The following is a 27415-nucleotide window of genomic DNA, read 5'->3' as shown; positions in this document are numbered from 1 at the left end:
AATCCCCAGAATAAAGTTGTATGTTCTAGTTCTAAGTCCTTCTAGCTCTTCTGTGTGAGCCTCCGCTACAGCATGGCTGCTGACAGACGAGTGGTGTGGTTCTGAGTCTGGGAACTGAACCCAGGCTGCTGAAGCAGAGCATGCCGAACTTTAACCACTAGGTCATCAGGGCTGGCTCAGGGAAGTACTTTTTAATTATTCTTAGGTACTATAAGATAAATCTACATTGTTAGAAAATACCTAGCTCTAAAACAATGAAAATGTAACACTAAGAAATGTTATTTCTTTAGGTTTTAAAAACCCTTTGCTTAACAAACAAATAATAAAGCAAAGAAGTTTACCTTATAAATGCAGTTGAGGACAGATTTTTCTATTTTGTCATTTTCTGCTCCTGTAGCATGGACTGGCTGAAGCAGTGTCTTCAGAGGTAAGGCCATGATCCAGTCCAGAAGGCACAAAAGTAAGGATACCACCAACTGCAACAACAACAAAGATCATTATTATTGTAAATTCATCAAATAAGAGCTTAACCTTAATAGAAATTCATCAATTTATTTTTTGTTTTCTAAAATTTATTTCAGAACTGAAATCAACCTTAAGTTCTATCATTAATATTTACCTAGACCTAATTGATTTTAAGATGTTGTATATGAACATTATCGTGAATTTTTCCCTTATATTTTAGGGCAAGTACAATGAAACCTTAAACATAATAAAAGCAGTAATGTTAGAACTATTTTAAAATTAATATAAAAACACTGAGCTTAAAAGATGACAGACATCAATCAGCGATACTTAATTAACTGCACAAGGAACATACCACAAAAGAAAGGTTTTAGTCCATATGTATCACAATCACTTCTACATTCCTTTTCTAATATAACAACACCTCACTGAGTATCCTGCCAGAAAGACTCTCTTGACCACTTTCTCAAACTGTTATCAGTTTTATTATACGAATCTTTCCACTGGACACTTTTAAACTAATGGATGTTATACCAAAACACTTTTATCCAAAATGTGGAATAAAGTAGTAGTATCCATTTGGTCCATTTTATTGGATAACGAATCATAAGTAGTGCCACAGAAGTGTCAGTCAAGTAGCAATAAGAGATCTGTTGATCTTCAGAGTGAAGACTAATTCTCCAATTCAAGGACGAATACTGGCCTAAATCTCCCAACCCATCCTTCAAAAGAACAATAAAGAACAAAAAGAACCGATAAAACAACACAAAACCACATCCTTAGTATAACCAAAAAACAGAGAATATCCAAACTTCAAATTATTCATAAGTAGAAGATATATGGCAAATCCCAGCAAGTTTTTTCTCATTTTCCCACTGAAAGCTTTAATGAAGAGCAAGGGCAGTTTGGGAAAAACTGTAAAGAGAGAAGGGAACTAGGTACAAATCTAAAAACTAAGCCAGAGAGAAAATCCACCCTAAGTGTGAGAACATTGAAAAAGTGTACTGGTGCAGAGAGCACTGAGCAGAAAGAAAGGACTTAAAGTGGACGCAGGAAAGGGAACGCTTTGGGGAGAAGAATGTTGAGAGGGATGGAAAGACATCCTGTGGAAAATATGTAGTGGAAGGAAGAAGCAAAAGAGAAAGGTAGGATCCTACAAGACACAGAAGAGTTTTAAAAATCGATGGACCTACAATTCCTCTCCTCCTTAAAAAGCAGCCTCCAATAAAGATGCTATACTTGGTTAAACTGCCAGAAGAGGAAGCTCTTGAAGGAGGAATCTTGTAAACCACCCCAAGCCACCAACCTTGTCCACAGAAACGCAGAGGCAGTCTTCATCTATACAAAACTACTATAAAAAGAAAACAGAAAATGAGAATCTAAGCAATTCAGCTAATGAAAATCCTTCCCCCCACCGCCAAAAAAACCCCCAATTACAAAGCAGAAAAAAACTGTACTACAACATTGCAATCTGATTAAATATTTTTAAACAAGCATTTAGATATGAGGGGCAAAGAAAATCTCATCTTAAATCAGAAATGAAAAAACTAAGAAGAGGGGGCCGGCCAGTGGCACAGTGGTTAAGCACGCACATTCAGCTTTGGCAGCCCAGAGTTCGCCAGTTCAGATCCCGGGTGCAGACACAGCACTGCTTGGCAAGCCATGCTGTGGCAGGCGTCCCACATATAAAATAGAGGAAGATGGGCAAAGATGTTAGCTCAGGGCCAGTCTTCCTCAACAAAAAGAGAAGGAATGGTGGCAGATGTTAGCTCAACAAAAAAAGAAAAACTAAGAAGAAATAAACAAAGAAGGGAAGAACTGATTCAAATCAGGAAAAGAACTAAAAGAAAAGGACAAAATCATATTAGAAATGAGGCCTGAATTAAAAGATGCCTAAAGAAGAATAAATTTGAGAAAAACAAAAGCAAGATTTAATAAGGGGCATTAAGGAACAGTGAGAAAACAATTAAGAGAATAATAATGAGATAACAAAAAAGGTAAAAAGTGTCAGAGAGAAAGTGCTTGACATGGGAGACAGAAAGACTGCAAAAGTCCACCAGAAGCCAAGATAAACTGGCCTGCAACATTCAAGTCTAAGACATATCCTGGTAAAACTGCAAAAGTAAGACTTCAAAAATAAAGAAAAAATATCCTTAGAGCCCCCAGGAAAAACGGCGAAATAATTTAAGAGAGTAAGAGAACAAAACTGGCATCAGACTTCTCAAGAACAATATACAAAGCAAAGGCAACATTGTGAAAAAAACCTTCAAGGAAAGTTAAGTGTGAACCAAAGATTCCATATCTAGCCAAGCTGTTTTTCAAGTGTCAGTGTTACAGAAAAGAGCTCAGAGAATCTGTGTTCATGAGCCCATCCTGGAAAATAAAGACGAGCTTCATCTAACCAAGAAGGTGACTGAGGAACTTCAGCAAAAAGACTAATGGTGCATATTCGACATATTTAGTTAAAGATCTAAGATTAAAAAAAAAGGTAGAGATGAATGTGAAGAATCATTTTTTATATGACATATGCTATATGATGGTATGTATAGAAATAACTAAAAATGAACGCAGAGAGAGAGAGAGAGAAAAGTGAAAAAGCTCATTTATTAACATATAGGCAGTAGACAGGAGATAAAGGACATCCTTAAATAATCACAAACCACACAGTAAAAGATTAAATAAGAAAGCAAGGGGAAAAAGGCATTAAAAAAGGTATAATATAAAGGTAACCACAAGAACAAAGTACAAAATGTCCTGAATACTGAAAGGAACTTAAAAAACAGAAGAACAAAGGAAATATATCATATAGAGAAAGAAACATAGAAAACATAACATGCATAATAGCCATAAAATAAAATGACAGAGGCAAGATAAAAATTATGTCTTACCAGAATGAGTTTAACTTGCCTAATAAAAAGATATTCAATTTGGCTCACAAAGCAAGACCCAAATATATGTTATATTCATGAGATATAGTTAAACAAAAAGATTCAGAAAGGCTAAAATTAAAGAGACGGGCAAAAGTATACCAGGCAAATTAGAATTCAAACGAAAAGGCATTAACATTAAAAGCTATTATTTAAAATGAAGACAAAACATTTATCAATATCCATGTATCAAATAACAGTGACTATTTTTATAAAGCAAAAACTACAATAGACGCAAGTAAATAAGAGGAACATTAACAACGGGAGACCTCAAGACACGACTCTTAGTACAAGACCGATCAAGTGGACAAAATATAGCTCACGTGAACTAACGTTGCTTGAGATCCTCAACAATGTTTAACAATATTAAAGGGATCTTGTCACCAAAAATGGGCAAACCGCTAGTACAGAAACTCAAGAAACAGACCTTAATTATTCACTAAAGGGTAAAGATGAACTTTTTAACAAAGGGAACACAGAAATCTGGTTATCCATTAGGAAAAACAACAAAAATTAGATCCCTATCTCAAAACATAGAGAATAAACTCTGAAAGGATGAGGGATGCAAACATAAAGAATGAAACCATACAAGTACTAGAGAAAACACGGGTAAATTCCTCTTTATCCACGGTACAGGGAAAGGCTTTCTACTGATGACTCAAAATCCAGACACAATCAAAGAAAAGACTTATAAACTGACTACATAAGAATAAATTCTTTTCCATGATCTCCCAAAAGAAACAACAAAAAACCCACCATAAACAAAATCAAAAGACAAATGAAAAAAAGGGAGAAAACTATTTGCATATACATATATCACAGTTAAGAGCTAATATCCCTAGTACGTAAAAATTTGAGGGAAAAATACCAAAACCTGACAGAAACTGTAAGAAGACATTAATAGACAATTTAGAAAAATAAAGAATCAGGCCATTAGTAAATACGAGAAGATACTCAACCTCACTTATAAAAAGAGAAAGGTAAATGAAAACGACACTGAGATACCATCGTTCCCCTATCAAACTGGCAAAAATAGAAAAACATGACACACTCTGGTTAGGCTCTGTGGAAACAGACACTCTCACAGTTCACTTGTGGGAACGTCAATATTTAACAAACCTTTATCTGTTTACCTTTGACCCAGCAATACCACTTCCAGGAATATACCCTGAAAACACCTTCCAAAATGTAAAATATATAGGCACAAAGTTAGCAACTGCAGCACTGTTTGTAACCGCAAAATTCTGAAAACATATGTCTATATGCCCATACGTAGGAGAGTGAGTTAAATAAACTATGGCACATTCACACAATGGAGTACTAATACTATGGAGCTGTAATAAAGAACATCAAAGGTCTTTGTGAATTGAGGTATTGTAAATTTCCAGGATGTACAGTGAAGTGAAAGATCTGAAACACCAAAGAATATCCAGAATATGGTACTTCTGTGTACCAAACAAGGAGAAAAAACAAAATACAGATGTATCTGCTCACCTGTACAAAAATAAACAAAGGATGAATAAACCACAGACTAAAAAAAAAAAACCAGGGATGAAAGAAAAAAACCCTAAAATGGAATACATACAGAAAAAAATGACCTGAACTGCATTTCAAATGAATTATATAAACACACTGAGGTGAGGAAGGGGGGGGAGAAGTAACCCAAATCACTTTTAAACACAGCTTTTGAACCATCTACTCTCTTGACAAACTATATATAGAGGTATAAATTAATCCTGAAACTGCTTTTATTTTTCTAGAACTGCACAGAGAAGTAAATACATTGTGAAGAAATGTGATAACGGGAGCTAGGTTTCTCATTGTTGACTAGGTGTTACAAATGTGGAAAGGAGAAAGGATACACCGAACCTCGTGGTATTGGGTTAGAATCGAAAGTGTCAGGGTGAACTCGTGGTGCTTTAATGCATATAGGTAGATAAAGAAATACATATATGTATATATTTTACATATATGTAAAATACATATTATATATGTGTGTGTACACATATTAGCTATTTTCTAGATCTATCTGCTGAGAGGGCCTAAAAAAAATAACAACCCAATGACAATGTTCAGGGAGAAACTGAGAGCCAGGTATTTTTGCTCACTTACTCTGTCCTGAGCCAGAGGGAAGTCTCTGGGGGTGCTAGTATGCTCAAATAGAACCACCTCTTTGTTTTGTGTGTTCCTAGGGGCTCATGAATGCCAAGCCCTGTCAGTTCCCAGAGCTAGGTAAGAGGGAGCCACTCCCTTAGGTAGCAGCTGTAACATTGGGGTGCTAGATGTGTGGACAAGCTCCTTCCAGGGAGAGGCTGGAGACCTGGTTTTATTGTTGGAGCAAGCCAGCCAGAGAATACAGAGGAAGTGCCCACTGGCTCTTACTGGTGGGGTGGGAGGCTTACAGTCAGCACCTACATGCAGGCTGATTAGAAGTTAGACCCTCAGGCAGCAGCCGTGCAAAGTGCGCAGTTAAATCCTTTGCAGAGGAAGAAGAGTAGATGGCTGTTTGGCCTGCTCCCTCTGCCCTTAGCCCTGGGGCGACAGCTGTGGCAACGCTCCTGTGCCTCCAACAAGCACTTTCTTTTGTTTTCTGTAGTTCTATGGGACAGTGAACACAAGCCTCGTGGCTTTTAGAGCCATGTGATTTGGAGGCCTGCCCTTTGAGTGGCAGGCTTAAAAGTGGGGGTGTTATGTGTGTGGCCTAAACCTTCCTCTCCTCAGAGAGAAGCTGGGGGTCAGGGGTTCCCTCCTGATTGTATGGAGCTATGCCAGGGGTGGGGTTTATAGCAAGAGCGTGTGTTAGCCTTTCCCACCCATTTCAACGCGGGTATCTTCTCAGTCGCCTGATGTGTAGGACTAGTTTCTGGATTTCTCTCAGAGGGAAGAGCTCCATGTAGGGCTGTATCTTTGGTACATTCACGGGAAGAGGGAAATCTAGGAGCCTCCTATGTCGCTGTCTTGGTGACCCCTCTGTGCCTGCTCTTTAATTGTTATTCTTCAAGGTGTTATACTTTGCTAACCCTTCATACTCTGTAAATTCTCCTTAAGTGATCTCATATATTCCCACAGTTTAATACTGCTCGTGTGTTGACAATGTCAATAATTTTGTGTTGAGCCTCAAACTGACTACTTTAGGTATATAGTTGCTTTGCTGTGGTCTCTACCCGGGCGTTACTCTGTACGTGCAATATGACGAAAATTGAAATTCAGCGTTCTCCAACAACCCTGCTCTTTTTTTCTTTATTCCTGACCTTGATTGTGGATTCCACTTTGGAAATATTTACTCTTTACTCCTTTAGCCTTAGTTCAAATATCATCAATTCTTACCGAGATGACTGTAATAACAATGACCATATTATTCCTAAGTCAACTTTCACACTTTTTCAAGGAATCTTTTACAAATTTGGGATTTCATTGTGCATTAAAACGCTTCTAAAAAGTCACTTTCATAAAAGTCCAAGGTTCTTAACATGGCATCCAAGGCCCTTCCTATCTTGACCCCTCCTATCTCTGCTGCCTAATTCCTCCTCTGAGCCATGTACTTCATACTCTCTAATATGGAATTGCCTGTTTTCCCATAACATACCATGCCATTTCACACCTCCGGATTTCACACATGCTATTCCCTCCACTTGGAATAACTCTCTGAGTCTAACCTTTGTATCCATTTATGTAGAAAACCCTATTCCTTTAAGGAAGTTTTCCGTTAACAAGCCTTTCTGCCTCAGTAGTTAATTACTTTCTCCTCTATCCTACCTCTTATTATATACATCTTTCTACCTTTTATAGTAAACACTTACTATACTGGATTGCCTCAACTGTCTCTCTACTCTTTAAAATTCATGAGAGCAGGGACTATCTTATTTATATCTGTTTAACCAGTTCCAAGCAGAATACCACACACATATTTTGCGATGAATAAATGTTTAGCGAGTTAAGTGGGCCAGGAACAAAAACTTGGTTGTGGAGCTTTTTCATATTAATAGCTAGGCCTCTGGCAGACAAAGATGATCTAGAAGGGATGGCTAATTAGTTCTCCAGATATTGTTCAAAAACTGGATTTGGAATTCTTCACTATAGTCTAAGACACTAAAATAAAGGACTCTGGCTAGAAGTGGAGTATATGTATCTTCAAGAATGAGGAAAAATGTATTCATCAAGAGCTAGACAAATAGGTACAAAACGCATTTGATAATGGGTAAATTACACTGAATAGGAAGAGGAAGAATAAAAAATTCTGAGGTAAACTCACAAAATTAGTGATATACAAGACAGCAGGAATAAAATGAAAAGACCAAAAGTGTATACAGTATGTAAGCCAACCAAGAAAACAACTGAGAATAGGTCCAGAAACATAATTACAGACAAAGACTTCAAAATAATTACGATATATATGTTAAAATCTATTAAAAAGATGGATTTAATTGATGAAGAAACGCAGAATTTCAGGAAAGATATGGTAACTGTAAAAAGAAACCAAATAGAAACTTTAGACTGATAAATACAATACCTGCAATAATTAAAGGAGTCTCATAATGATTTCATGAGGAAAATGCAATCTTGTAGAACTTTTTGGTGGCCAGACGGTATGTCTTCTCCTAAGTGTTACATCTCTCTATATTATATGTATTCTACTTAATGGAAATTTCTTTACTTTCTACTAGTAACAGCTATACAAATGTGCATAGCTGCCTTCAGAGTTGATGAATTCCTTAGAATTAATAATTTTCAGGTACAGACAAAACCATAATTTGACAGGATAAAATAATTATAAATGGACAGAATGTCCTCCAAGGTTCCTTACAACCCTGAGAGTCAAAGACTTTATCGAATGACCATGATTAACTTGAAATTTGAACTAAAATATAATTTAGTTACACTTAAATAATGGAAACATATATTTCACATTATAGTTAATTTTAAATACAAGATGAATTAATGTTTACCATTACTAAATATATATACCTTTCAACTTTAAAATACAAATACTTTACTAGACAACTACATGTTAAATATCAAACAAAATTTAAATTACCCTCTTGTCCATTTCATAAGACGAAGCTTCTGTACTTGGCAAAAGATGGGTAATAGTGGCTATTAGGATCTGTAGGCAAGAAAAAAAAGAGCTCAAAATATGTTAAACTAACGGTGCATCCTAAAACTTAAATGCTAATACTAAAGTGATATAAAATCCATTGCTGAGAGTTACCCTAAATACATTAAGTGTTATTTCAAAGTAATTTTTAATAAGCAAGTTTTTCAAGTACACTTAAGTATCAATCATTTACAATCCTTATGTACAGAACCAAAATTGTATATGCTCTGTTAACTACGAAATGGATTTCTTATGAGTTCAGTTCATGAATCAATATCTATAAACACAAAGATAATATATGTTCTAATAGAAAAATTAGAAGATATAGAGAAGCAAAAGGATTTATAAAAACCAAATGCAATTCTATCACTCAATAGAAATCTACTCTGCTCAGTGAATTAGGTATAGAAGAAATGTACCTCAACATAATTAAGGCCATACATGACAAGTACACAGCTAACAACATACTCAATAGTGAAAAGTTAACAGCCTTTCCTCTAAGGTCAGGAACAAAACAAGGATGCCCACAATTGCCATTTCTATTCAACATAGCACTGGAAGTCCTACCACAGTAATTAGGGAAGAAAAAGAAAGAAAAGGCATCCAAATCTGAAAGGAAGAAGTAAAATTACTTGTTTGAAGACAACATGATCCTATATATAGGAAACTCAAAACTTTCCACCAAAAAACAGAACTAATAAACGAATTTGGTGAAGTTGCAGGATACAAAATCCATATACAAAAATCAGTTGTGTTTCCATACACTAACAACAAACTATCGGAAAGAGGAATTAAGAAACATATCCCATTTACAACAGCACTAAAATCAATAAAATACTTAGGAATAAATTTAACCAAGGAGGTTAAAGACTTGTACACTGAAAACTATAAAACATTGATGAATGACATTGAAGAAGACACAAATAAATGGAAAAATATTCCATATTACAGATTGGAAGAATATTATTCAATTGTTCATACTACCCACAACAATCTACAGATTCAACATAATCCCTATCAAAATTCCAATGGCATTAGAATATAAAAATAGATAGGAAAAACTATCCTAAAATTTGTATGAAACCACAAAAAAACCCAAAGAGCCAATCTTGAGAAAGAAGAACAAAGTTGGAGGCATCACACTTCCTGATTTCAAACTCTACTATAAAGCTATAGTAATCAAAACATGGCACTGACCGTAAGGTACTCACATAAAACCAGGAACATAGACCAGTGGATCAAGATAGAGAGCTGAGACATAAACTTATGCATTTATCATCAACTAATCTTTGACAAGGGCACTAAGAACACACAATTGGGAAAAGACAGTCTCTTCAATAAAAGGTGTTGGGAAAACTGGATATCCACATACAAAAGAATGAAACTGGACCCCTATCTGACACCACTCACAAGAATTAACTCGAAATGGATTAAAGACTTAAATCTAAGACCTGAAAGAATGAAACTCCCAGAAGAAAACATAGGGAATATGATTCTTGAAACTGGTCTTGGCAGTGGTTTCTTGGATAAGACACCAAAAGCACAGGCAACAAAAGCTAAAATAAACAAGTGGGACTACATCAAACTAAAGAACTTCTGCACCGCAAAGGAAACAATAAATTGAAAAGGCAACGAATGGAATGGAGAAAATGTTTGCAAACCATGTATCTGGATAAGGGATTAATATCCAAAAATGTATAAAGAACGCATATAACTCAACAGCAAAAAAGCAAATAATCCAATTAAAAAATGGCCAAAGGACCTGGAGAGACAGCTTTCCAAAGAAGATATTCAAATGATTAAAAGATATATGAAAAGATGATCAACATCATTAATCATGAGGGAAATGCAAATCAAAACCATAATGAGATATCACCTCACATCTGTTAGGATGGCTATTTTCAAAAAGACAAATGATGATAGATGTTGGCAAGGATGTGGAGAAAAGGGAACCCTTGTGCACTATTGGTGGGAATGTAAACTGGTATAACCATTACAGAAAACAATATGGCAAATCCTCAAAAAATTAAAACTAGAACTACCATATGATCTAGCAATCCCACTCCTGTGTATATACCCAAAGGGAATGAAATTTCTATCTCAAAGAGATACCTGCATACTCATGTTCATTGCAGCATTATTCACAGTAGCCAAGATATGAAAACAACCTAAACGACCTTTGACAGACAAATGGATAAAGAAAATGTGATACATACACACACACAGACACACACACACACGCACACATACATACACAATGGAATATTATTAACCATAAAAAAGAAGGAAATCCTGCCATTTGTGACAACATGGATGAACCTGGAGAGCTTTATGCTAACTGAAATAAACCAGACAGAGAAAGGCAAATACTGTACAGTATCATTTATATGTGGTCTATAAAAAAAAAAACCTGATTTCACAGAAATAGATTTCATAGAAAGTTGCTAAGAGTAGATCTTAAGCATTCTCCCCACAAAAAAAAGGAGTTAACTATGTGAGGTAATGGATGGGTTAGTTATCTTGATCTTGGTAATCATTCCACAATATCCAATCATCATGGTGTACATTTTAAATATATATAATTATATCTGCCAATTATTCCTCAATAAAGTTGGGGTGAAAAATAAAGAAATCTACGGGCCGGCCCCATGGCCGAGTGGTTAAGTTCGTGTGCTCTGCTTTGACAAGCCCAGGGTTCAGATCCTAGGCACAGACATGGCACTGCTCATTAGGCCATGTTGAGGCAGCATCCCACATGACACAACTAGAACGACCCACAACTAAAATATACAACTATGCACTGGGGGGATTTGGGGAGAAAAAAATCAGGAAAAAAAAAATTTAAAAATACAAAGAAATCTATTCCCCTGTCTTTCCAGATGTTTCTCTGTATATATGTAAACATATGCTTTTTAAAAAAAAGCATTTTATAATGTGGCTTTTAAAATTTACATATATTTTACAATGAGTACATGAATAAATTTGATACAGAAAATATAAAATAATAAAAAAGACATTATTAAGTGAAGGTAGAATATTCATATACAGTATTATAACTTACCCTGGCAATCTGTTGATCTCATTCAATTTTTTTATGTGTATGTTATAAATGTATGGGGTACATTTACAGTAATTTTCTTGTATGTTATTATATTTTTATAAATTATTATTCAATGCATCAAATTTAGAGGAAAAATTCCTCTAAATATACTTTATATAGTATAAAGCTTTACTCACTAGTAGAATCTAGTATATAGACGCACCCGCTTAATAATAGTAACAGAACTGCGCTTCTGTTCCCAACTAGGCAAATAGGTAACCATTAGTGAAATATGCTCCACTGTTTTCAGATTTCATTTCTTCATTCAAGTAGAGGTGGAGTATTATAACTCTTCATGTTTATCTGTAGCGGTTGGCCACTATGATGCATAGTGAAGCAATCTGCAAAAACTTTGCACACTAGAGAAGTACTTAAGTATTAATAATATATAAATTGATGAATAAAATAAGGGAAAGAATTTGGAGGCTTTCACATGAAAAAAAAAATCTGCCTACTTAAAGAACAACCTTGATTTTCAGACAGAATAATCAATCTTAAAGGGTAAAATTTCAAATGTTTTAATACTGACTGACATACATATGCACATTCATCACATTTACATCCAGTTATCATGGCCCACATGATAATGATAAAAGCTGCAGTCAATATTTATTAAGATTTATGTCTCATCATTTTTATGGCAAAAAGTACTAAGTGCTTTACATGTATTTTCTCATTTAGTCTTCAGAGCAACTCTGTGAGGTAGATATTTTTATCCCAAACGTCAAGGTAAGAAAATTGGAGTTCAGAGGGCTAAAGAACCGGTTCATAGCTACAAAGTAAGTAAGTGGCAGAGTCAAGGGCAATTAAACCAGGTGTGTCTAATCCTCAAACCCAACCTCTTAACCATAATACTATATTCAACTCAACAGATATTTAGTGAACAGAGTCTACCTGAAAGTCACCCTAGGCATAAAAAACAATAAAGGAAAAAGAAACCCGGCGTGTCTTAAAGGAGTTTAGAATTTGTAGACAAACATATCTTGTGCCATAAAGAGAGGCTGGCAACACGGTTAAGTGAGAAAAGCCTGGACCTGAAATCTTATAGACTTGGGTTTGAACTCTGTTTCTGCTCCATCGGATTGTGACTTTATATAGATACTGTATCCTCAGTTCTCTCATCTTAAATAAAGGCGGGAAGTGGGGATAATAGTCCACCTCAAAAGATTTAGAATTAAACGAGATATAATGAAAAGATGACTGGTACATAGTAGGTGCCCAATAAATATTAATTATCGTCTTTCCTAAAAATGTTATAAGAACATGAAGACACAAAAGATAAATTCTTGTTGGAGAGGTAAGGATTCTTATTTTTTGAGGAGATGGTATTTAAACCAATCACTGAAAGATGAGAGGGTAGAGAGGAGAAATACAGGATTTTAGGCAAGAAGAAGAGAGTGAGGGGTATGTTTAGGGGAGAGTAAGCTGACTTGGGCGCCTGGACTATAGGGTATTTCAAAGGAATCTGTACAGGATTCTGAAAAGATGGGTTGGGTCTTCATCTGGAGGCCTCAAATTCCCAGCTAAAGAATTTGGGTCTTATTTTATAAGCAAAGGAAAATCACTCAGAGATTTTGTTTTGTTTGGTTTTTTGGGGGTTAGTGACATAAAAGTCATGTGAATGTGAACGATAACTTGGAGTGGAAGACATACGAAGCCAGGAGACCAGCTAGAAGGCTACGACAAAGAAAGAATAACGAAGGCCTGGAATGTGTCAGGTGTTGTAGGAGGCACAGAATAAGAACTTCATAAATGATGGGCTCAAGAGGAAAGGAAAGGAATGAATCAAAATAAGGTCCTGATTTTGGTAAATGAAGGGATAAAATGTTTCCTTATGTAAGAGAGGGAATGAAGTCGAATATACATTTATAAAGACAATCGCAATCACAAATTTGCACGTAGCATTTAAAACCAACAACACAAAAAATACAAAGGGACTGTCATGAACTCTGATACCTCAAAAAAGCATCCTGGGTTGCCATTATTTAGCTATATAAAATTTAAAGAAAACTATTAAATAGTCTTACATTTCAAGGTATCCAAATGTAAGGATCTTTAACAAGGTCATAATAAGAAATAAATGAGAAAATACTCACTTGAATAATTTTCAAGGGAGAATCAGGTTGGTAAATCTGAAGTCTAGGTACATAATGAACCAGCATGTGAAGCATGTTACAAGCTACATGGGCCACTGTTTTATTAGTAAACTGTAATAATAACCGAAAAAAAGAAAAAAAGAAAACCACTGTTATAAAAAATTTCTTCTTGAACTATTATTCATCAATGCATTAATTGCTGAAAAATTTCAAATTTCATGTTTCTTTTTTTCATTCTATATTTATAATGTGTTTATTGAAATACTATTAAGAAGATAAATATACAGCTGCAAAATAAAATCACGACACATTCCAAAGATACAATTAACTTTATTTTTTCTTTGTAATGTATGACTGTCTTCATTAAAGTTTTATTCCATTTTCTCTTACCTGGATTTCTGCAATGGCCTCTAAACTGCTAATCTGGTTATCAATCTTTTCCGTATTCCAATCTACTCTACACAATACTTCCAAATTAATCTTCTAAAGAACTGTTCTGATACTGACGTTCTCTATGCTTAAAACTGTTGGACGACTCTCCCATGGCATAACGTCCAACTTCTTATGCTTCTCTCTCTGTGACCAAATCTCACCTACTTTTCGTACCCTGACCAAACATCTCCTCTTTCCGAAGTCTTCTCGGACACCTAAGTCGAAGTGATCTCTGCTTCCTCTGAACTCAGTCAGCAGTTTGTATGTACCACTCATCTGGTTCTCTCAGCTTTTTATATTTTATTACTCTTATTTTAATCTTTTTCAGCCATCCTATTATTAATCTCTTGAATCTAGTATTTTTAATATTTTTTCATTCTAGTATCCCTCACTCTGCTTTGCAAAGTGCCTCAAACATAGTACAAACTCAAAAATACCACCAAATAGTTAGTATTTGTACTTTGTATGTTTAGAATCCTATAGAGATATTGTATTACAAGTCTTAAGACAAAAATAATATCATGCATCCTTTTGCAAACAAAAAATATCCATCTATTCTCTCAGACTCTCCAAACAATTAGGTTATTATTTCTGAGCAAATCTTATTCTGGTCAGAAAGAGGGAATTTAACTTGAATGATAAAACCAAAAAGTTGAACAGCTCAAGAATTCAAGAAGTAATAAAGATCAAAGAGTAGGTTACAAAAACAGGAATTAAGGTAAAACAAACAAGCCCACATATGTTGTTAAATGACTGGTTTGGAAATATGTATCCTAGGGACAAAGCCAAATAAATAAAAAGTTGAGATAAAAATAGGTCATCACTAAGATACCCCAAATTCAAGAGTAGGACCACTCTTAAGGAAAAAGTCAGGAACAAGGAAATAATGTAATAATTAATTAATGAAAACATTTATTGTTTTATTCAGTAAGGGCATAGATATAATTAACATTTGGAGAAAAATAATCATGCATTCTATATTATCTTAATATTTTCCACTAAATTAGTTTTTTTTTACCTTTAAGGAAACACAAATTACATTCAGAGCTTCCTTAATTTGAGGATGATGAGACTCATGGACTAGTTCTTCACAAATCCAAATTCCTAAACTGCAAAGTGCTACACATCTGCAAAAAAGGCAACCAAAACAATGATACAATAAAAGTGGATGAGTCGTGAAATGAAACCACCAGCTCAACCAAAACACCCATAACCATCCAATACAGAACCAACATGCGCTGTTTAAGAGTTAATCAATTTGTTACTCTGTTCTTTAGCTCTTTCTGTTACTCTGTTCTTTAGCTCTTCTTAGAAAGAGAAAGCAGGAGGAAAGCACATCCCCGAAACTCTAAGCCAAATTTTCAATTATAATTTACTACCAAGATCATAGGTGTGATAACACAAGATCTTTCTACCAAACCTATAGTAATAAACTGATATTATCATAAAGCTTCCCAAACAAATAAGCAATCTGCTTTCGAAAAGGAAAGAGTGTAATTTTATTGACTGATAGCAAGGTAAACCTAAGCAAAAACATGAAGCTGCTGAGATAAGCCAAATATTTTTTTCGTATCTTTTACATTTAACATACAAATTCTTTTTAAAACAAATTAGCAACACAAACAAAATTTCTACATTTTATTAGGGGATTCCAACAGAAACAGAACTTGTGGAAATTTTGCTCTGTTCCCTAATGTCTTGTGAAACTTCAATTCCCTACTTCAGCTGATCAGAATTAGTTGGAATTTCTATCACTGTGTTCAAGTATAAGCGTCTGATGAAGCACATGATGGTTCTCGCTAAGTATAAAAAGAGTCAACTCCTATAGTCTCCTGGTATACCTGGCATGTCCTGATACTGATATTCGTTTTTTGTGTGTGTGTGAGGAAGACTGTCACTGAGCTAACATCTGTGCCAATCTTCCTCTATTTTATGTGAGATGCTGCCACAGCATGGCTTGATGAGTGGTGTGTAGGTCTGCACCTGGGATCTGAATCTGCAAACCCCGGCCCACCAAAGCGTAGTGTGCAGACTTAACCACTACACCACCAGGCTGGCCCCAATATTGATATTCTTAAATTAAATTCAGTAGAATGCTAAATTTGAGAACAATTCAAGGCAGAACTATTTTCCTTTCTGAACACAGTAGATCAGAAGTTCTTACGTCCCTTCTTTCAGTCTATCACAGCATTAAAGCTACTAAATAGTTTACTGTCAAAACTCAGAAAGTCTCCTAAGCAAAGTCTACTGCTTTATTTCTTCCCTACTGTTGTCTATCCTAAATCTTAGGTGACATTTACAGATCAAAATAACCAAGTTTCAGGTTTCGCAGTGAAAAGAGCTGTAATCCCTAGAGTAACAAGAAACTCTGAAGGGAAACAGAGCTGTCCGTGGACGCAGCTAACTTAAGGCACTTGTTTGGTAACAGAGGAGTGAGACCAGTTTGTTTTGTTTGTGTGTACAGTTGCCTACATTCCTCAAGATGTCAAAATCATCTAGATTTTTTCCAGTATGGCTCAACTCTCTGCTCCTGGTCAGATTTTCAGGTATAAGCTTCTAAGACCTCACATTCCTGAAAGTTATACGAAAACAAGTTTAGAAAATGCTTATGTTCAACTTCTGCAATTTTCCTATACTCTCAATACAAGCCATTGTGTTAACGATTCCCAAGGCTACTTCTGGGTAGATATGTTTTAGGCTTCAATATTCTTTCACTGAGAGGCAATGTAGTTGAAAGAAAAAAAAAACAGCAAAAGATCTAGAATCTGAAGCTCTAGGTTCAAATCTTGTTTTGTCACTTCTTACCTATACATCTAACAAGGCTCTGAAGACAAACTGCCAGGGCTTTAATCGTGGCTCTGCCATGTCTGGGTGATAGAAGAGATTATTTAAATTCTCTGGGCTCCCATCTATAAAAGGGAGGATAAAAATTGTACCTATCTCCTGGAGTGGCTGCAAAGATTAAATGAGGTAATAAAGTGTTTAGAACAGTGCCTTGCAGACAGAAACGGCTTAATAAATGTTAGCGGTCTAAGCCATCAGTTCTTTCCTACCAAAATTGGAACAATAATAATGATTCCAATAATTTCTTAGAATTGTGTGGAGGACTAAATGAAACAATATTATGGGAAAATCCTTGTAAAATTAAAGGTTATCATTATTAACACAGAAAATGCTAGAGAAATAATATTGAAAATCATCAAACTTGGGGCTAAAAACTACCAGAAATGAAAATATGGAATAATGGAAAAGATAATGTTGTTTTCTGGAGTAGTTGTTTAGTATTAAAATGGAATTAATGTAAAAGAAGAATTTACTCAAAGAGATTTCTTTTTAGTTAACTTGGATATTAAATGAGAAAAATATGCAATGGAATTAAAAAGCTGGAGCTATGTCTCATTTAAGCAAACTGCTCATTTTACATGATTTTTAGCTCCTGCAAAAATAAGAGGTTTAAGTTAGAATTAGAATCCAAATGGTCAAAGCCGTGATCTGTACACTTTTATGAACCTTGGGTGATAAAATGTGTAGATTATTAGAAAAGAGGTAGCTTTGCACAGATGTAGGTCAGAGGAGTAGTGACACAGACTTCTGTTGAGGCTAATGACATACTATTAGAATTAGCATCAAGAAATATAAAATATAAATTAATGATATTCAACGGAAAAGAAGAAACATGGTGTGCTAGTGGCAACCTGCTGATTTAAATTTCAACCTTTTTGGGAAAGGTTTAGTCAAGCAACAAAAATGCCACAGTTTTCACTATTTAATAAGACATTTAAAAAGGAAAACATTCTAAAATCTTATTACTTATAATCTATTTTTAAAAAAATATCCTGATCAAATATTCATAAATATTAATATATACTATTTTCTTAGATATATTACTTTCTACAATAAAAATATTTCATTTCAATTCAATTTAACAAATATTCATTGGGTAATTACTACTGCACTTCAAGGTATCGCATAAGAGACAGTGACAAACAGAACCTGAAGGGAAAGCAAAATGTACTTAAACTAAGATAAATCATTTTAGATACAGAGAGTGACTATACTGAAAAAAATGACTTGGATTTTATTTATTTATTTATTTATTCTTAAAGATTTTATTTTTTTGCTTTTTCCTCCCCGAAGTCCCCCGGTACATAGTTGTATATTCTTCGTTGTGGGTCCTTCTAGTTGTGGCATGTGGGACGCTGCCTCAGCATGGTTTGATGAGCAGTGCCATGTCCGTGCCCAGGATTCAAACCAACGAAACACTGGGCTTCCTGCAGCGGAGTGCGAGAACTTAACCACTCGGCCACGGGGCCAGCCCCAGGATTTTATTTTTTTAATGAAAGAAGGTTTGTATTGAAAACATGAAAAAAAGGTATTTAATCATCCAAATAATTTAAATTTCTACTTCAGAATAGCTTTTGTGTATCTAAAACAATCTGGACTGCTAAATAATTCAATCAACTTCTAAAATAAGATTCCAAACACAGAACAGTTGTATCACGTCTTAAGAGCATCTGACCTACCGTGCAGGACCAGAGGGCTCATCTCTTGCGGAACTTAATACAGTTTTGATTATAAGTTCCTAAAATAAGGGGAAAATAGTTAGTAGCAATGACTAAGATTTCATTCAACAAATGTTTATTAAATGGCCACTATGGGCCCAGGCACTGTGCCAGGTGCTAGGTATACAATAGTGAAATAAAACAGTCCTTTTTCTCACGTACATACTTACAGAGTCCAATATAATTCATAAAATTAGCTAAATCAATAAAACAATAGTATGATCTGAATGTTTGTGTCCCCCCAAAATTCATGTGTTGAAATCCTAACCCCCAAAAGGTGACAGTATTAAGCGGTGGTTAGGTCCTGAGGTTGGAGCCTTTGTGAAATGGATTAATGCTCTTGTAAAAGAGATGCCCAACGAGCTCCTTCCTGTGAAGGACTCTGTGAGGACACAGTGAGAAGGCATTGGCTGTGGACCAGGAAGAAGGCCCTCACCAGAATACAAGTGTGCTGGAGCCTGGATCTTGGACCCCTCAGCCTCCAGAACTGTGAGAATTAAATTTCTGTTGTTTATAAGCTACCCAGTCTGCAGCATTTTGTTATAGCAGCCCACACAGACTAAGACAAACCATTTCTGAAATTTATAACCAAATGTATATGTTAAAAAGTAATTTTTTCTGATTAGAAGAGTAATAAAAAGCTCACTATAAGATAATCAAAGCAGATTTGATTATCTCCAAGGTATGAACATATTTTCAAATGTGAGAAATATCATTTAAAAGCAAGCCTCCTCTTCTTTGATAATTTGTAAAGCATGATAACGTGAAAGTTTGGGGAGAAGTGCTAGATAATAGTTAAAATTATGTAACTGAATAAAAACTTAAGAGGGAGAGTAAAGAGAAAGTAACTATCCAAAGAGAGGCTCTTGTACTGAGTTTGTGTTTAGTGGAAAGAGAAAAGAAAACTAGTCTATTAAGGAGTCTTGGATAGAATACTTAGGCAAGAAGTAAATCAAGATAGATCTGTGGAACGTAAGTCAAAGTTGAAGAGATTTAGGAAGGACAGCGACATCAACAGGGTCAAATACTAGAGTGGCTAAGGAGAGGAGAACAAGAATGCCACTAAGTTTGATGATTAAGAATCTGTTCATTCCTTTTTAATTTTTTGTTTTTCCTGAAGAAGATTAGCACTGAGCTAACTGCTGCCAATCCTCCTCTTTTTGCTGAGGAAGACTGGCCCTGAGGTAACATCCGTGCCCATCTTCCTCTACTTTATATGTGGGACATCTACCACAGCAATGTCCACACCCAGGATCCGAACCAGCGAACCCCAGGCCGCCAAAGCGGAACATGCGCACTTAACCGCTGCACCACCAGGCCGGCCCCTGTTCATTCCTTTTTAAAACATCATTCATAAGCATTTATCAGCTTAAAAGACTGTAAGCTCCTTGAGAGGAGTAACTTTCTACTTTGTAAACTTAGCATCTAGCCCAATGGCTGGCAGTTAATAGCACAGGAAGACAGCTGCTGTTTAAGCTGAAGAAATTTCTATGTAATAGGCCCTATCTTAAGTGCTGGAAATAAATAGATGGTTAAGACATAGTATCTACCCTTAAGAAGTTTAGGGAGGGAGGCAGATTTGTCAACAGTTAAAACCCAAGGTCATGTGTACAAGGATCAATGTGAACAAATAGCTCAACTTGGGAAAGTCATAGAAGACTTCACAAAGAGGTCGTAAACAGGATTTTGACCACTGATCAAGGTCAAGGACTATGATTATGTGTGTTTGGGGTGATTAAGAGAGGCAAGAAGAGGAGAACAGGTCTATATAATGATGCTTCAGGCAGAAAGAAATGGATTTGCAAAAGCATAGAACTGAAAAACGGCACAGTAGTTTCCATGTGGCTATCTGGCTGTGGTTTAGAGTACATCGGGAGCTGGTTTCAATGAAAATGTGAAAATTAAAGGTGACCACTATGGTATGCAACTTTCCCCTTAAATCTTCATTTTTTTAAGAGTAATCACCATTTTGTTAGGCTTTTTGCTTTCTTCATTGCTATTAGAATTAGCTCTTATTTTGGACACTTCTCCCCTCCACAAAAAAAGTGCTGTTTTGTTTTTTAAATCACTTCAGCCTACACAATGGCCAGCAGAGAACAAGGCCAGTCTGAAATGCAGATTGTATGTAGGAGGCTAGGTTACCCAAAACTGCCTCGGCAAATTAAAACTATTCTCCATCCTTGACCTTCAGGATCTTCTGAAAATAGAAGCCAAAAGTATGAAATCCATGAAGACCAAGGGTCCATTTGTATAGCTTTATGAAGTGTCATTGTAAATTTGCACTGACCCATACAATGTCATGTATAAGCGAAGTTCACTTGTTTAAAAAATGTTTTCTGAGTATATACCACATGCCAAACAGCATGTTAAGCTCTGAGGATATAGCAGTAAATAAGGTTTTGTGGTATTAATTTGATTAAAGTGTAAATTCGACACTGAACGAGTAATTATAAGCGTGATAAATGTTGCAAAGAGAAATACAGGTGGCATGGAAAGTATACGCAACACTCCTGATGAAAACTGGATTAAAAAACTTCCTTCAGAGAAAGCACAAGTTTTAAAAAAATCATCAGCCTGACTTCTGAGGAGCTGTGATGCCCTTTGCTCTTCCCTTCTTTATTCTCTCTTCCCTTCTAACTCTAGGGACCAATGCAGGTCAAACACAGAGATCATCTGGCAAATACTCTAATAGGCACAACTTCTCAGGACTGTTAAACCCTTGGGAATTTATCATACACGGACATTCAGTTAGAGACAGGTCTTGGCTTAGCGATGGAATTATTCACTACCAGCACACTGCTGGGTCCAGAGCACTAAGCGCCTTTATCCTAACTAGAAGACCTGACCACACCACTTCCCTTCACCTTGGTCTAAGAATTACTGAGTCCAGACTACTTAAGAATGCTTATCATGTCCCACCTTCCTCTTCAAACAGAGGCAGACCTTTACAGAGGCACAAAACAACTTGTCACTAATTTTTTACTTGAAATTTTTAAAAAGGCTTATAAGCAACAATTAAAAGCAACAGTTGGAAGTCTGCTTCTAATTAGACACTATCATCTATTTTTTTAAGGTTTAATATCTGGGGTAAGTTCCACCAGCAATTGTAGAGTCACTGTTTACTTTTGCACCATCTCCTGTTCAAGCCTGTTAATGCTTCAGACACATGGGATCCCTGCCCCAATTCCATAGTTTCCTACAGCAGAAAAGACTATTCCATTACATTGTTTGATTCAGCACACTGGGAAACTTGGAGGGGGAGAGAGTCAAAGATGCAGGTTTAGTGCCATCTCAATCCTGGAAGCTTTATGTTAGCAGCATCGTATCTTGGCTCATAGGATGTTTCAATAAATGTCAGTGAATGAATGAATCCTGTTGAGATTGACATGTGAGTGAGTTCAACAATGAGAAAACGTTTCCAAAGCAGTTACAAACACAAAATGGGCTATGCTTCTAATGGACATTCCAGCCTCTGTGTCTAAAGGGTATCGCTGGTTTACGTTAACGACTGTGTGGATTTCTAAAGGAAAAGAAAGAATGAAATTTTATCGAATATATATTACGATTACAAAATTATTTAAATGCTAAAAATTAGCATCTGATTTCTTACCTTAACATCTGTAAATTGAGACACAGCAATATCAGGAATGTTGGGGTGGAGAGCAGGCAGTTCACAATATAAGTTGGGAAAGCAAACCAAGGAGCCCAGGAGAACTTGTGCTTCCACTCTTGGTGCCTGTGTACCAGATTTAAAAAATCTTTAGGATGTACTTGATTAGGTCCTTAAATTATTAGAAAAACTGCTTTATTACCTAACCATATTACACAGGGAAGTCAGTGCAAGACAAAATTCAAAAATAAAGGGGGAAACACCAAAAAGATTCAAGTTCTCACCTATACTTTCCACGCAAACTACTGTTATTCTCAATAAATTCAATGAACAAATAGCAGAGCTTTCCTTAAGAGCAGCTAATAAGCAGAAATAAACCACAATTAATGAGACTGCAAACAAAATTACAGCTTACCTAAGAGCATAAAATTACCCTAATTTTTAGGAAAAATATAAATACTTTCATTTTAAAGGCAACTGACACATATTGTTCTAAGAAGCAGATGACTCAATTTCACTAGATTATATTTGTTACTAAGAATGAATAAAGTAACTAAGGGTGAAAATGCTAACTATATCTTCAAGAAATAGGCACTAGCCTGGATGGTTTTTATGATACGTGCACATGAGAAAAGCACTGCCTACACTACCTACAAAAAACAAAATTAGAATTTATCCTTGAACTGCAGATGAAGGCAACTTTTCATCTTTTTTCCTTAATTGTATTAAGCCATTTCTAAAGTACCAGCACTGAACATTTCTTTTTCTTCTATCTTCTTGCATGCCCACCAAACACCAACACCCACCTACTAATATACTGCTTTATTTACTAAAATATCTACACATTAATTTATATGCTTAATAATACCTAACAAAAATGTTAAAACAAATATATTAGAAATATAATACTTCTCTTCACATAAAACAAGAACCTATCTCTAAAAGGATTTCCTTATGTTAATAAATGTTATAATAGAGACAATGGAGTGGTACTCTACTATGATTTCCAACAAAACAACTCGTCTCTGTATTCAAAATATAATCTAGATTTACAGACACAAGGCAGCAGCATAACAGGGCAGGGTAAGCTCGCAGCCACCATCCCAAATTAAAATAAGTTATCCTATAAAAATGAAACGATAAAAATCCAACATTTAATGAAAGAGAGTAGCTAAAGGTTTTTCTTTAAAGGTGGATAAGGTAACTGAGAATGTTCAGCTATGTGGATATAATGGGAGCAGACCTGGAAGGTGATTGCAATTAAGAAAGGCAAGTCTAATCAATTGTTTTGTAATCTGCCAGGGGTGGGGGGTGCATTAACAGGAGGAAGATGATAATATGTATGGGACCTAAAATGGGAATCCAAGGAGAAAGATTTAGACTGCGTATCTCCAACATCATCCAGAGGAAAAGACTGCCCTTGACCTTACAGGGGAGATGTGGGTGTCAGGTCTGATTCCTGCGATGATTTGGTTTCCTATGCAGCCTTTCGCAACAGGTGTTCCTCATATGAAGAATAGAAAACAGAAAATGATTATTTTCAAATTTTCCCAAGGATGTTATCTAACTAGTATCCTTCAAGATGCACAGGAAGGAAACTTAGTCACATAAAATGGATGCCTAAGGACATTAGGGCTTAATTCTCCTGTAGAACCTTGAGAAAGGCTGCAGGAAATGTGCTGCAATCATCTGAAATAACTGTCCCACTGAATAGTAATAGTGTTCATAGTAAATTGACAAAAAAGTGACATTGGTTTATGTCTCATTCTCCTCAGGAGTTCTATCAACTTTTGCCATTATCCAAGAGATTGATAATGTGTACACTGATAATACTATAATAGCCTTGTAACTTGTTTACCATCTTTAGTTCGTCTTCCATTTAATCTATGCCTAGATTAATAAATTTATTTGATATTCCCAAAGCACAGATTTAATCATCTCTCTCCCTACTTTAAAAAAGTTAACTGTTTATCTAATATAGCATTATAATCCGATTCCTGGCGTTTGAGAGCTTCTAAGATGTAGGCTAAAGGAGTGCTTTTCAATCTTTAATGTCCATACTAATCATTTCATTTGGGATATAGATAAAATATACATGCTGTTTCAGTAGGTCTTGGATGGGGTCTGAGACTCTGTTTCTGGTGTGCAGACCACACTTTGGGTAGCTGGGGTCTAAAGTACTTTTCTGCTCTTTCTGTCCACTACTCTCTAGTCAGATTATCTTTTTTTTTCCCTGCTTTTTCTCCCCAAATCCCCCCACTACATAGTTGTATATTCTAGTTGTGGGTCCTTCTAGTTGTGGCATGTGGGACAGCGCCACAGTCTGGCCTAATGAGTCGTGCCATGTCTGCGCCCAGGATCTGAACTGATGAAACCCTGGGCTGCCGAAGCGGAGCATGCGAACTTAACCACTCAGCCACGTGGCCTACCCCTAACTATTTTCTAAACAAAATGGGTTATTTCTCTTTTCTTGAACACAGCTTACTCATGCCTATTTCCCTCTGCCTGGAATACTTTCCCTCATTGTCATTTTCACTTACAAAAATACAACTAATCTTGGGGCCAGCCCTGTGGCATGGTGGTTAAGTTCAGCACACTCCGCTTCATTGGCCCAGGTTCATGAGTTTGGTTCCCGGGCACAGACCTACACCACTTGTCAGCCATGCTGTGGCAGTAACCCACATATGAAATAGAGGAGGACTGGCACAGATGTTAGCTCAGAGCAAATCTTTCTCAACAAAACAAACAAAATACTACTAACCTTTCAAGGATCTATTCAAACATGTTTTTCAAGAAAACTCCGTGATATCCCTAAACAAATAAGATCTCTCCTTTGTCTGAATTACTAAATAATTTTATCTTATTTAACAAACTCTCATATTGTACATACAATGCGTCACGTAATGTTCCAACTATGTTACGAAGATTAAGTAATTTAATCCTTATAAAATAACCCTATGAGAAAGGTTATCTCCATTTTATCAGTGAAGAAACTGAGACACAGAGAAATTAAGTATCTTGCATAACGTCCCATGGTTAGTAAGTGGCAGAGCTGGAATCTGAAAGCAGATGGACTGGCTCTAGATTCCACCTTTTAGCTACTATGCTAAGCTCCTCCTACTGGTACCTTCTCTAGTTGTTAATATACTTTCCTATCTTCCCAACAGCACACTATATGCTCCTTGAGCACAACGTATATCTCATTTATTCTATATCACCCTATATTCCACCCAAAGGAACACTTGGTACACAATGGGAAACAGAAGTTCAATAACCACAAAAGGGCTTATTAGCACCATGTTGAACACAGACTAGGTGCTGAATAAATACCTACACATTCAATTAATAAACACCCATAACCATGATGCAGTGCTGGAGAGGAGCCCTGGAGATAGCAAGAGGAGTAAGACCAATCACTGTTCTCAGGGAACTGGAGAAACACAGTTAATAACTAGCTATAAAGACAGTTCTTCTCTTATTTGCACATTTCCTCTACATGATTGTATCTAGTTTCATAGCTTTCAATACCAACTGTAAACTATTGTCTCCCAGCTTTACATTTTCGGTCCCAATATCTCCTTTGAGCTCCCGATTTGTACATGCAATGGCCCTCCTGGCATCTCCTCTGGATGTCTGATAGGCAGCTTCTTATGCCCCAAACAGAACTCCTTCTCATTCACTGTTGATCTTTCGCAGCTTATAAATTAAATAATGTACGTTAAACTGCTTTGCAAGTTATAAAGTGTTAGTCAAATATTACTATTTTTTCTGTCCCAAATACTCTTAGTTTTTTCCAGTAGACTTTCAGTTAATCGTTATTTCTCATTTATGTTTTTGCTCCAGAGTGATCTTTCTAAAATACAAATTTGATTGTGTCACTCTTTGCTTAAAATTCTTCAATGGTTACCCATTCTTTCCTTAGGACAAAGTCTAACCTCGTTAAACTATAAACACAGCTACTGCCTTCTTCTTTAGTTCACCTCTGCCACTTACACAAGAACAAGTTCCAGCTATGCAGAGTTACTTGGCACTGTCTCACTGCTCCACAGCTATATGAAAAATCCTCACATGCTGTCTTTGAGTTTAGAGCATATTTTGGGACTACCTCACCTGTTTCCTTCTTCTCTTTTGCTATAGCCCATTGTCCTTTTTAAATTTTCTTCCCTCCCTCTGCCTGTTTTGTTAGATTTCCTCAATTTTAAATTCTCTTTTGCTTATCAGATTTAATCTATTTTTATAGCTCCTGGGTGAACTCATCAACTAATTTTAGCACTTTCTTACACTTCAGAATTTGTTACTTTTTTTTTTAAATGTGGGAGAAACAATCAATTCCAGTTAAATCGCAAATTTTCTTGAACATCAGCTTGTTATATCTTACCAACAACGGCTCTTCCTTTGTTGTTTTGTTAATTGAGTCCTGGTTAACTACAGTTTGTTATATTATGAAGAACAGGAAATAAAAACTTACATTGAGAAAAGCTGAAGAAGCCACTCTACTAGCTGCTATAATAAAATCCATAATAAGCATCGTGGCACCAGGTAAACCAAGTGAAAAAAACTGGGGTGAGCAGTGCTTGATGATTGTATTGACAATATCCTTAGGAATAAGGAAAAAAGAGGAAGAGAATATCACAAATATAACCTTGGGTATCAGCTAATCAATATCCTTAAAAATAGATAACATATGAAATAATGAGATAGGTAATTACTATACAATGGCTGACTAATTGGAAAGATTAATTTTAACTCTTCCAAATAATCCATGCTTAGTATTATATTCTGTCAAAGGAAAGTAAACTTAAAACGTGTTTGTTTGACCTCGATACAGCATTCTTTTTGCACTAGCAAGCAAGACGGAAGGCTCTTTGCTTTAGAGGTTTAACATATACCCATTGCTGGAAACCAGATTGCAGAGTAGATCCTCCCACCACAGATTTGCTTCCATGTAATAACTCTGATCTCTGAAATGGTATGACCCGTTATGTGGCAACTGGAGAGATTCTCTTTTTTTTAGATAAATTGCAGTCTTTTGATGATAGATATTTAGCCTCAGAAATCTAGACCTAGGCATTTTTCAGGGAATATCTTAACTTGGTTATTCACTCACTTTGCCTTTGTAATTTACCAT

General features: G+C 35.8%; 1 protein-coding gene across 7 annotated transcripts in view; it reads right to left on the bottom strand.

The window, feature by feature from the left end:
• Positions 1–27415, bottom strand: part of RALGAPA1 (Ral GTPase activating protein catalytic subunit alpha 1) — a 226824-nt gene that overhangs the window by 93103 nt on the left and 106306 nt on the right. For all 7 annotated transcript variants that reach the window (XM_046650085.1, XM_046650124.1, XM_046650133.1 and 4 more), the window contains 7 exons: positions 26756–26884; positions 22288–22413; positions 18639–18697; positions 15134–15242; positions 13684–13794; positions 8428–8496; positions 342–476 (listed from right to left, as the gene is read on the bottom strand). In XM_046650085.1, coding sequence (XP_046506041.1) covers positions 342–476; positions 8428–8496; positions 13684–13794; positions 15134–15242; positions 18639–18697; positions 22288–22413; positions 26756–26884 — 738 coding nt within the window. The remainder of the gene's footprint in view (positions 1–341; positions 477–8427; positions 8497–13683; positions 13795–15133; positions 15243–18638; positions 18698–22287; positions 22414–26755; positions 26885–27415) is intronic.

Source organism: Equus quagga, chromosome 2 (genome assembly GCF_021613505.1).
Source record: "Equus quagga isolate Etosha38 chromosome 2, UCLA_HA_Equagga_1.0, whole genome shotgun sequence".
Taxonomy (NCBI): Eukaryota; Metazoa; Chordata; class Mammalia; order Perissodactyla; family Equidae; genus Equus; species Equus quagga.
Note: the sequence above shows the minus strand (reverse complement) of the source record. Positions and strands in the feature narration are given on the sequence as shown.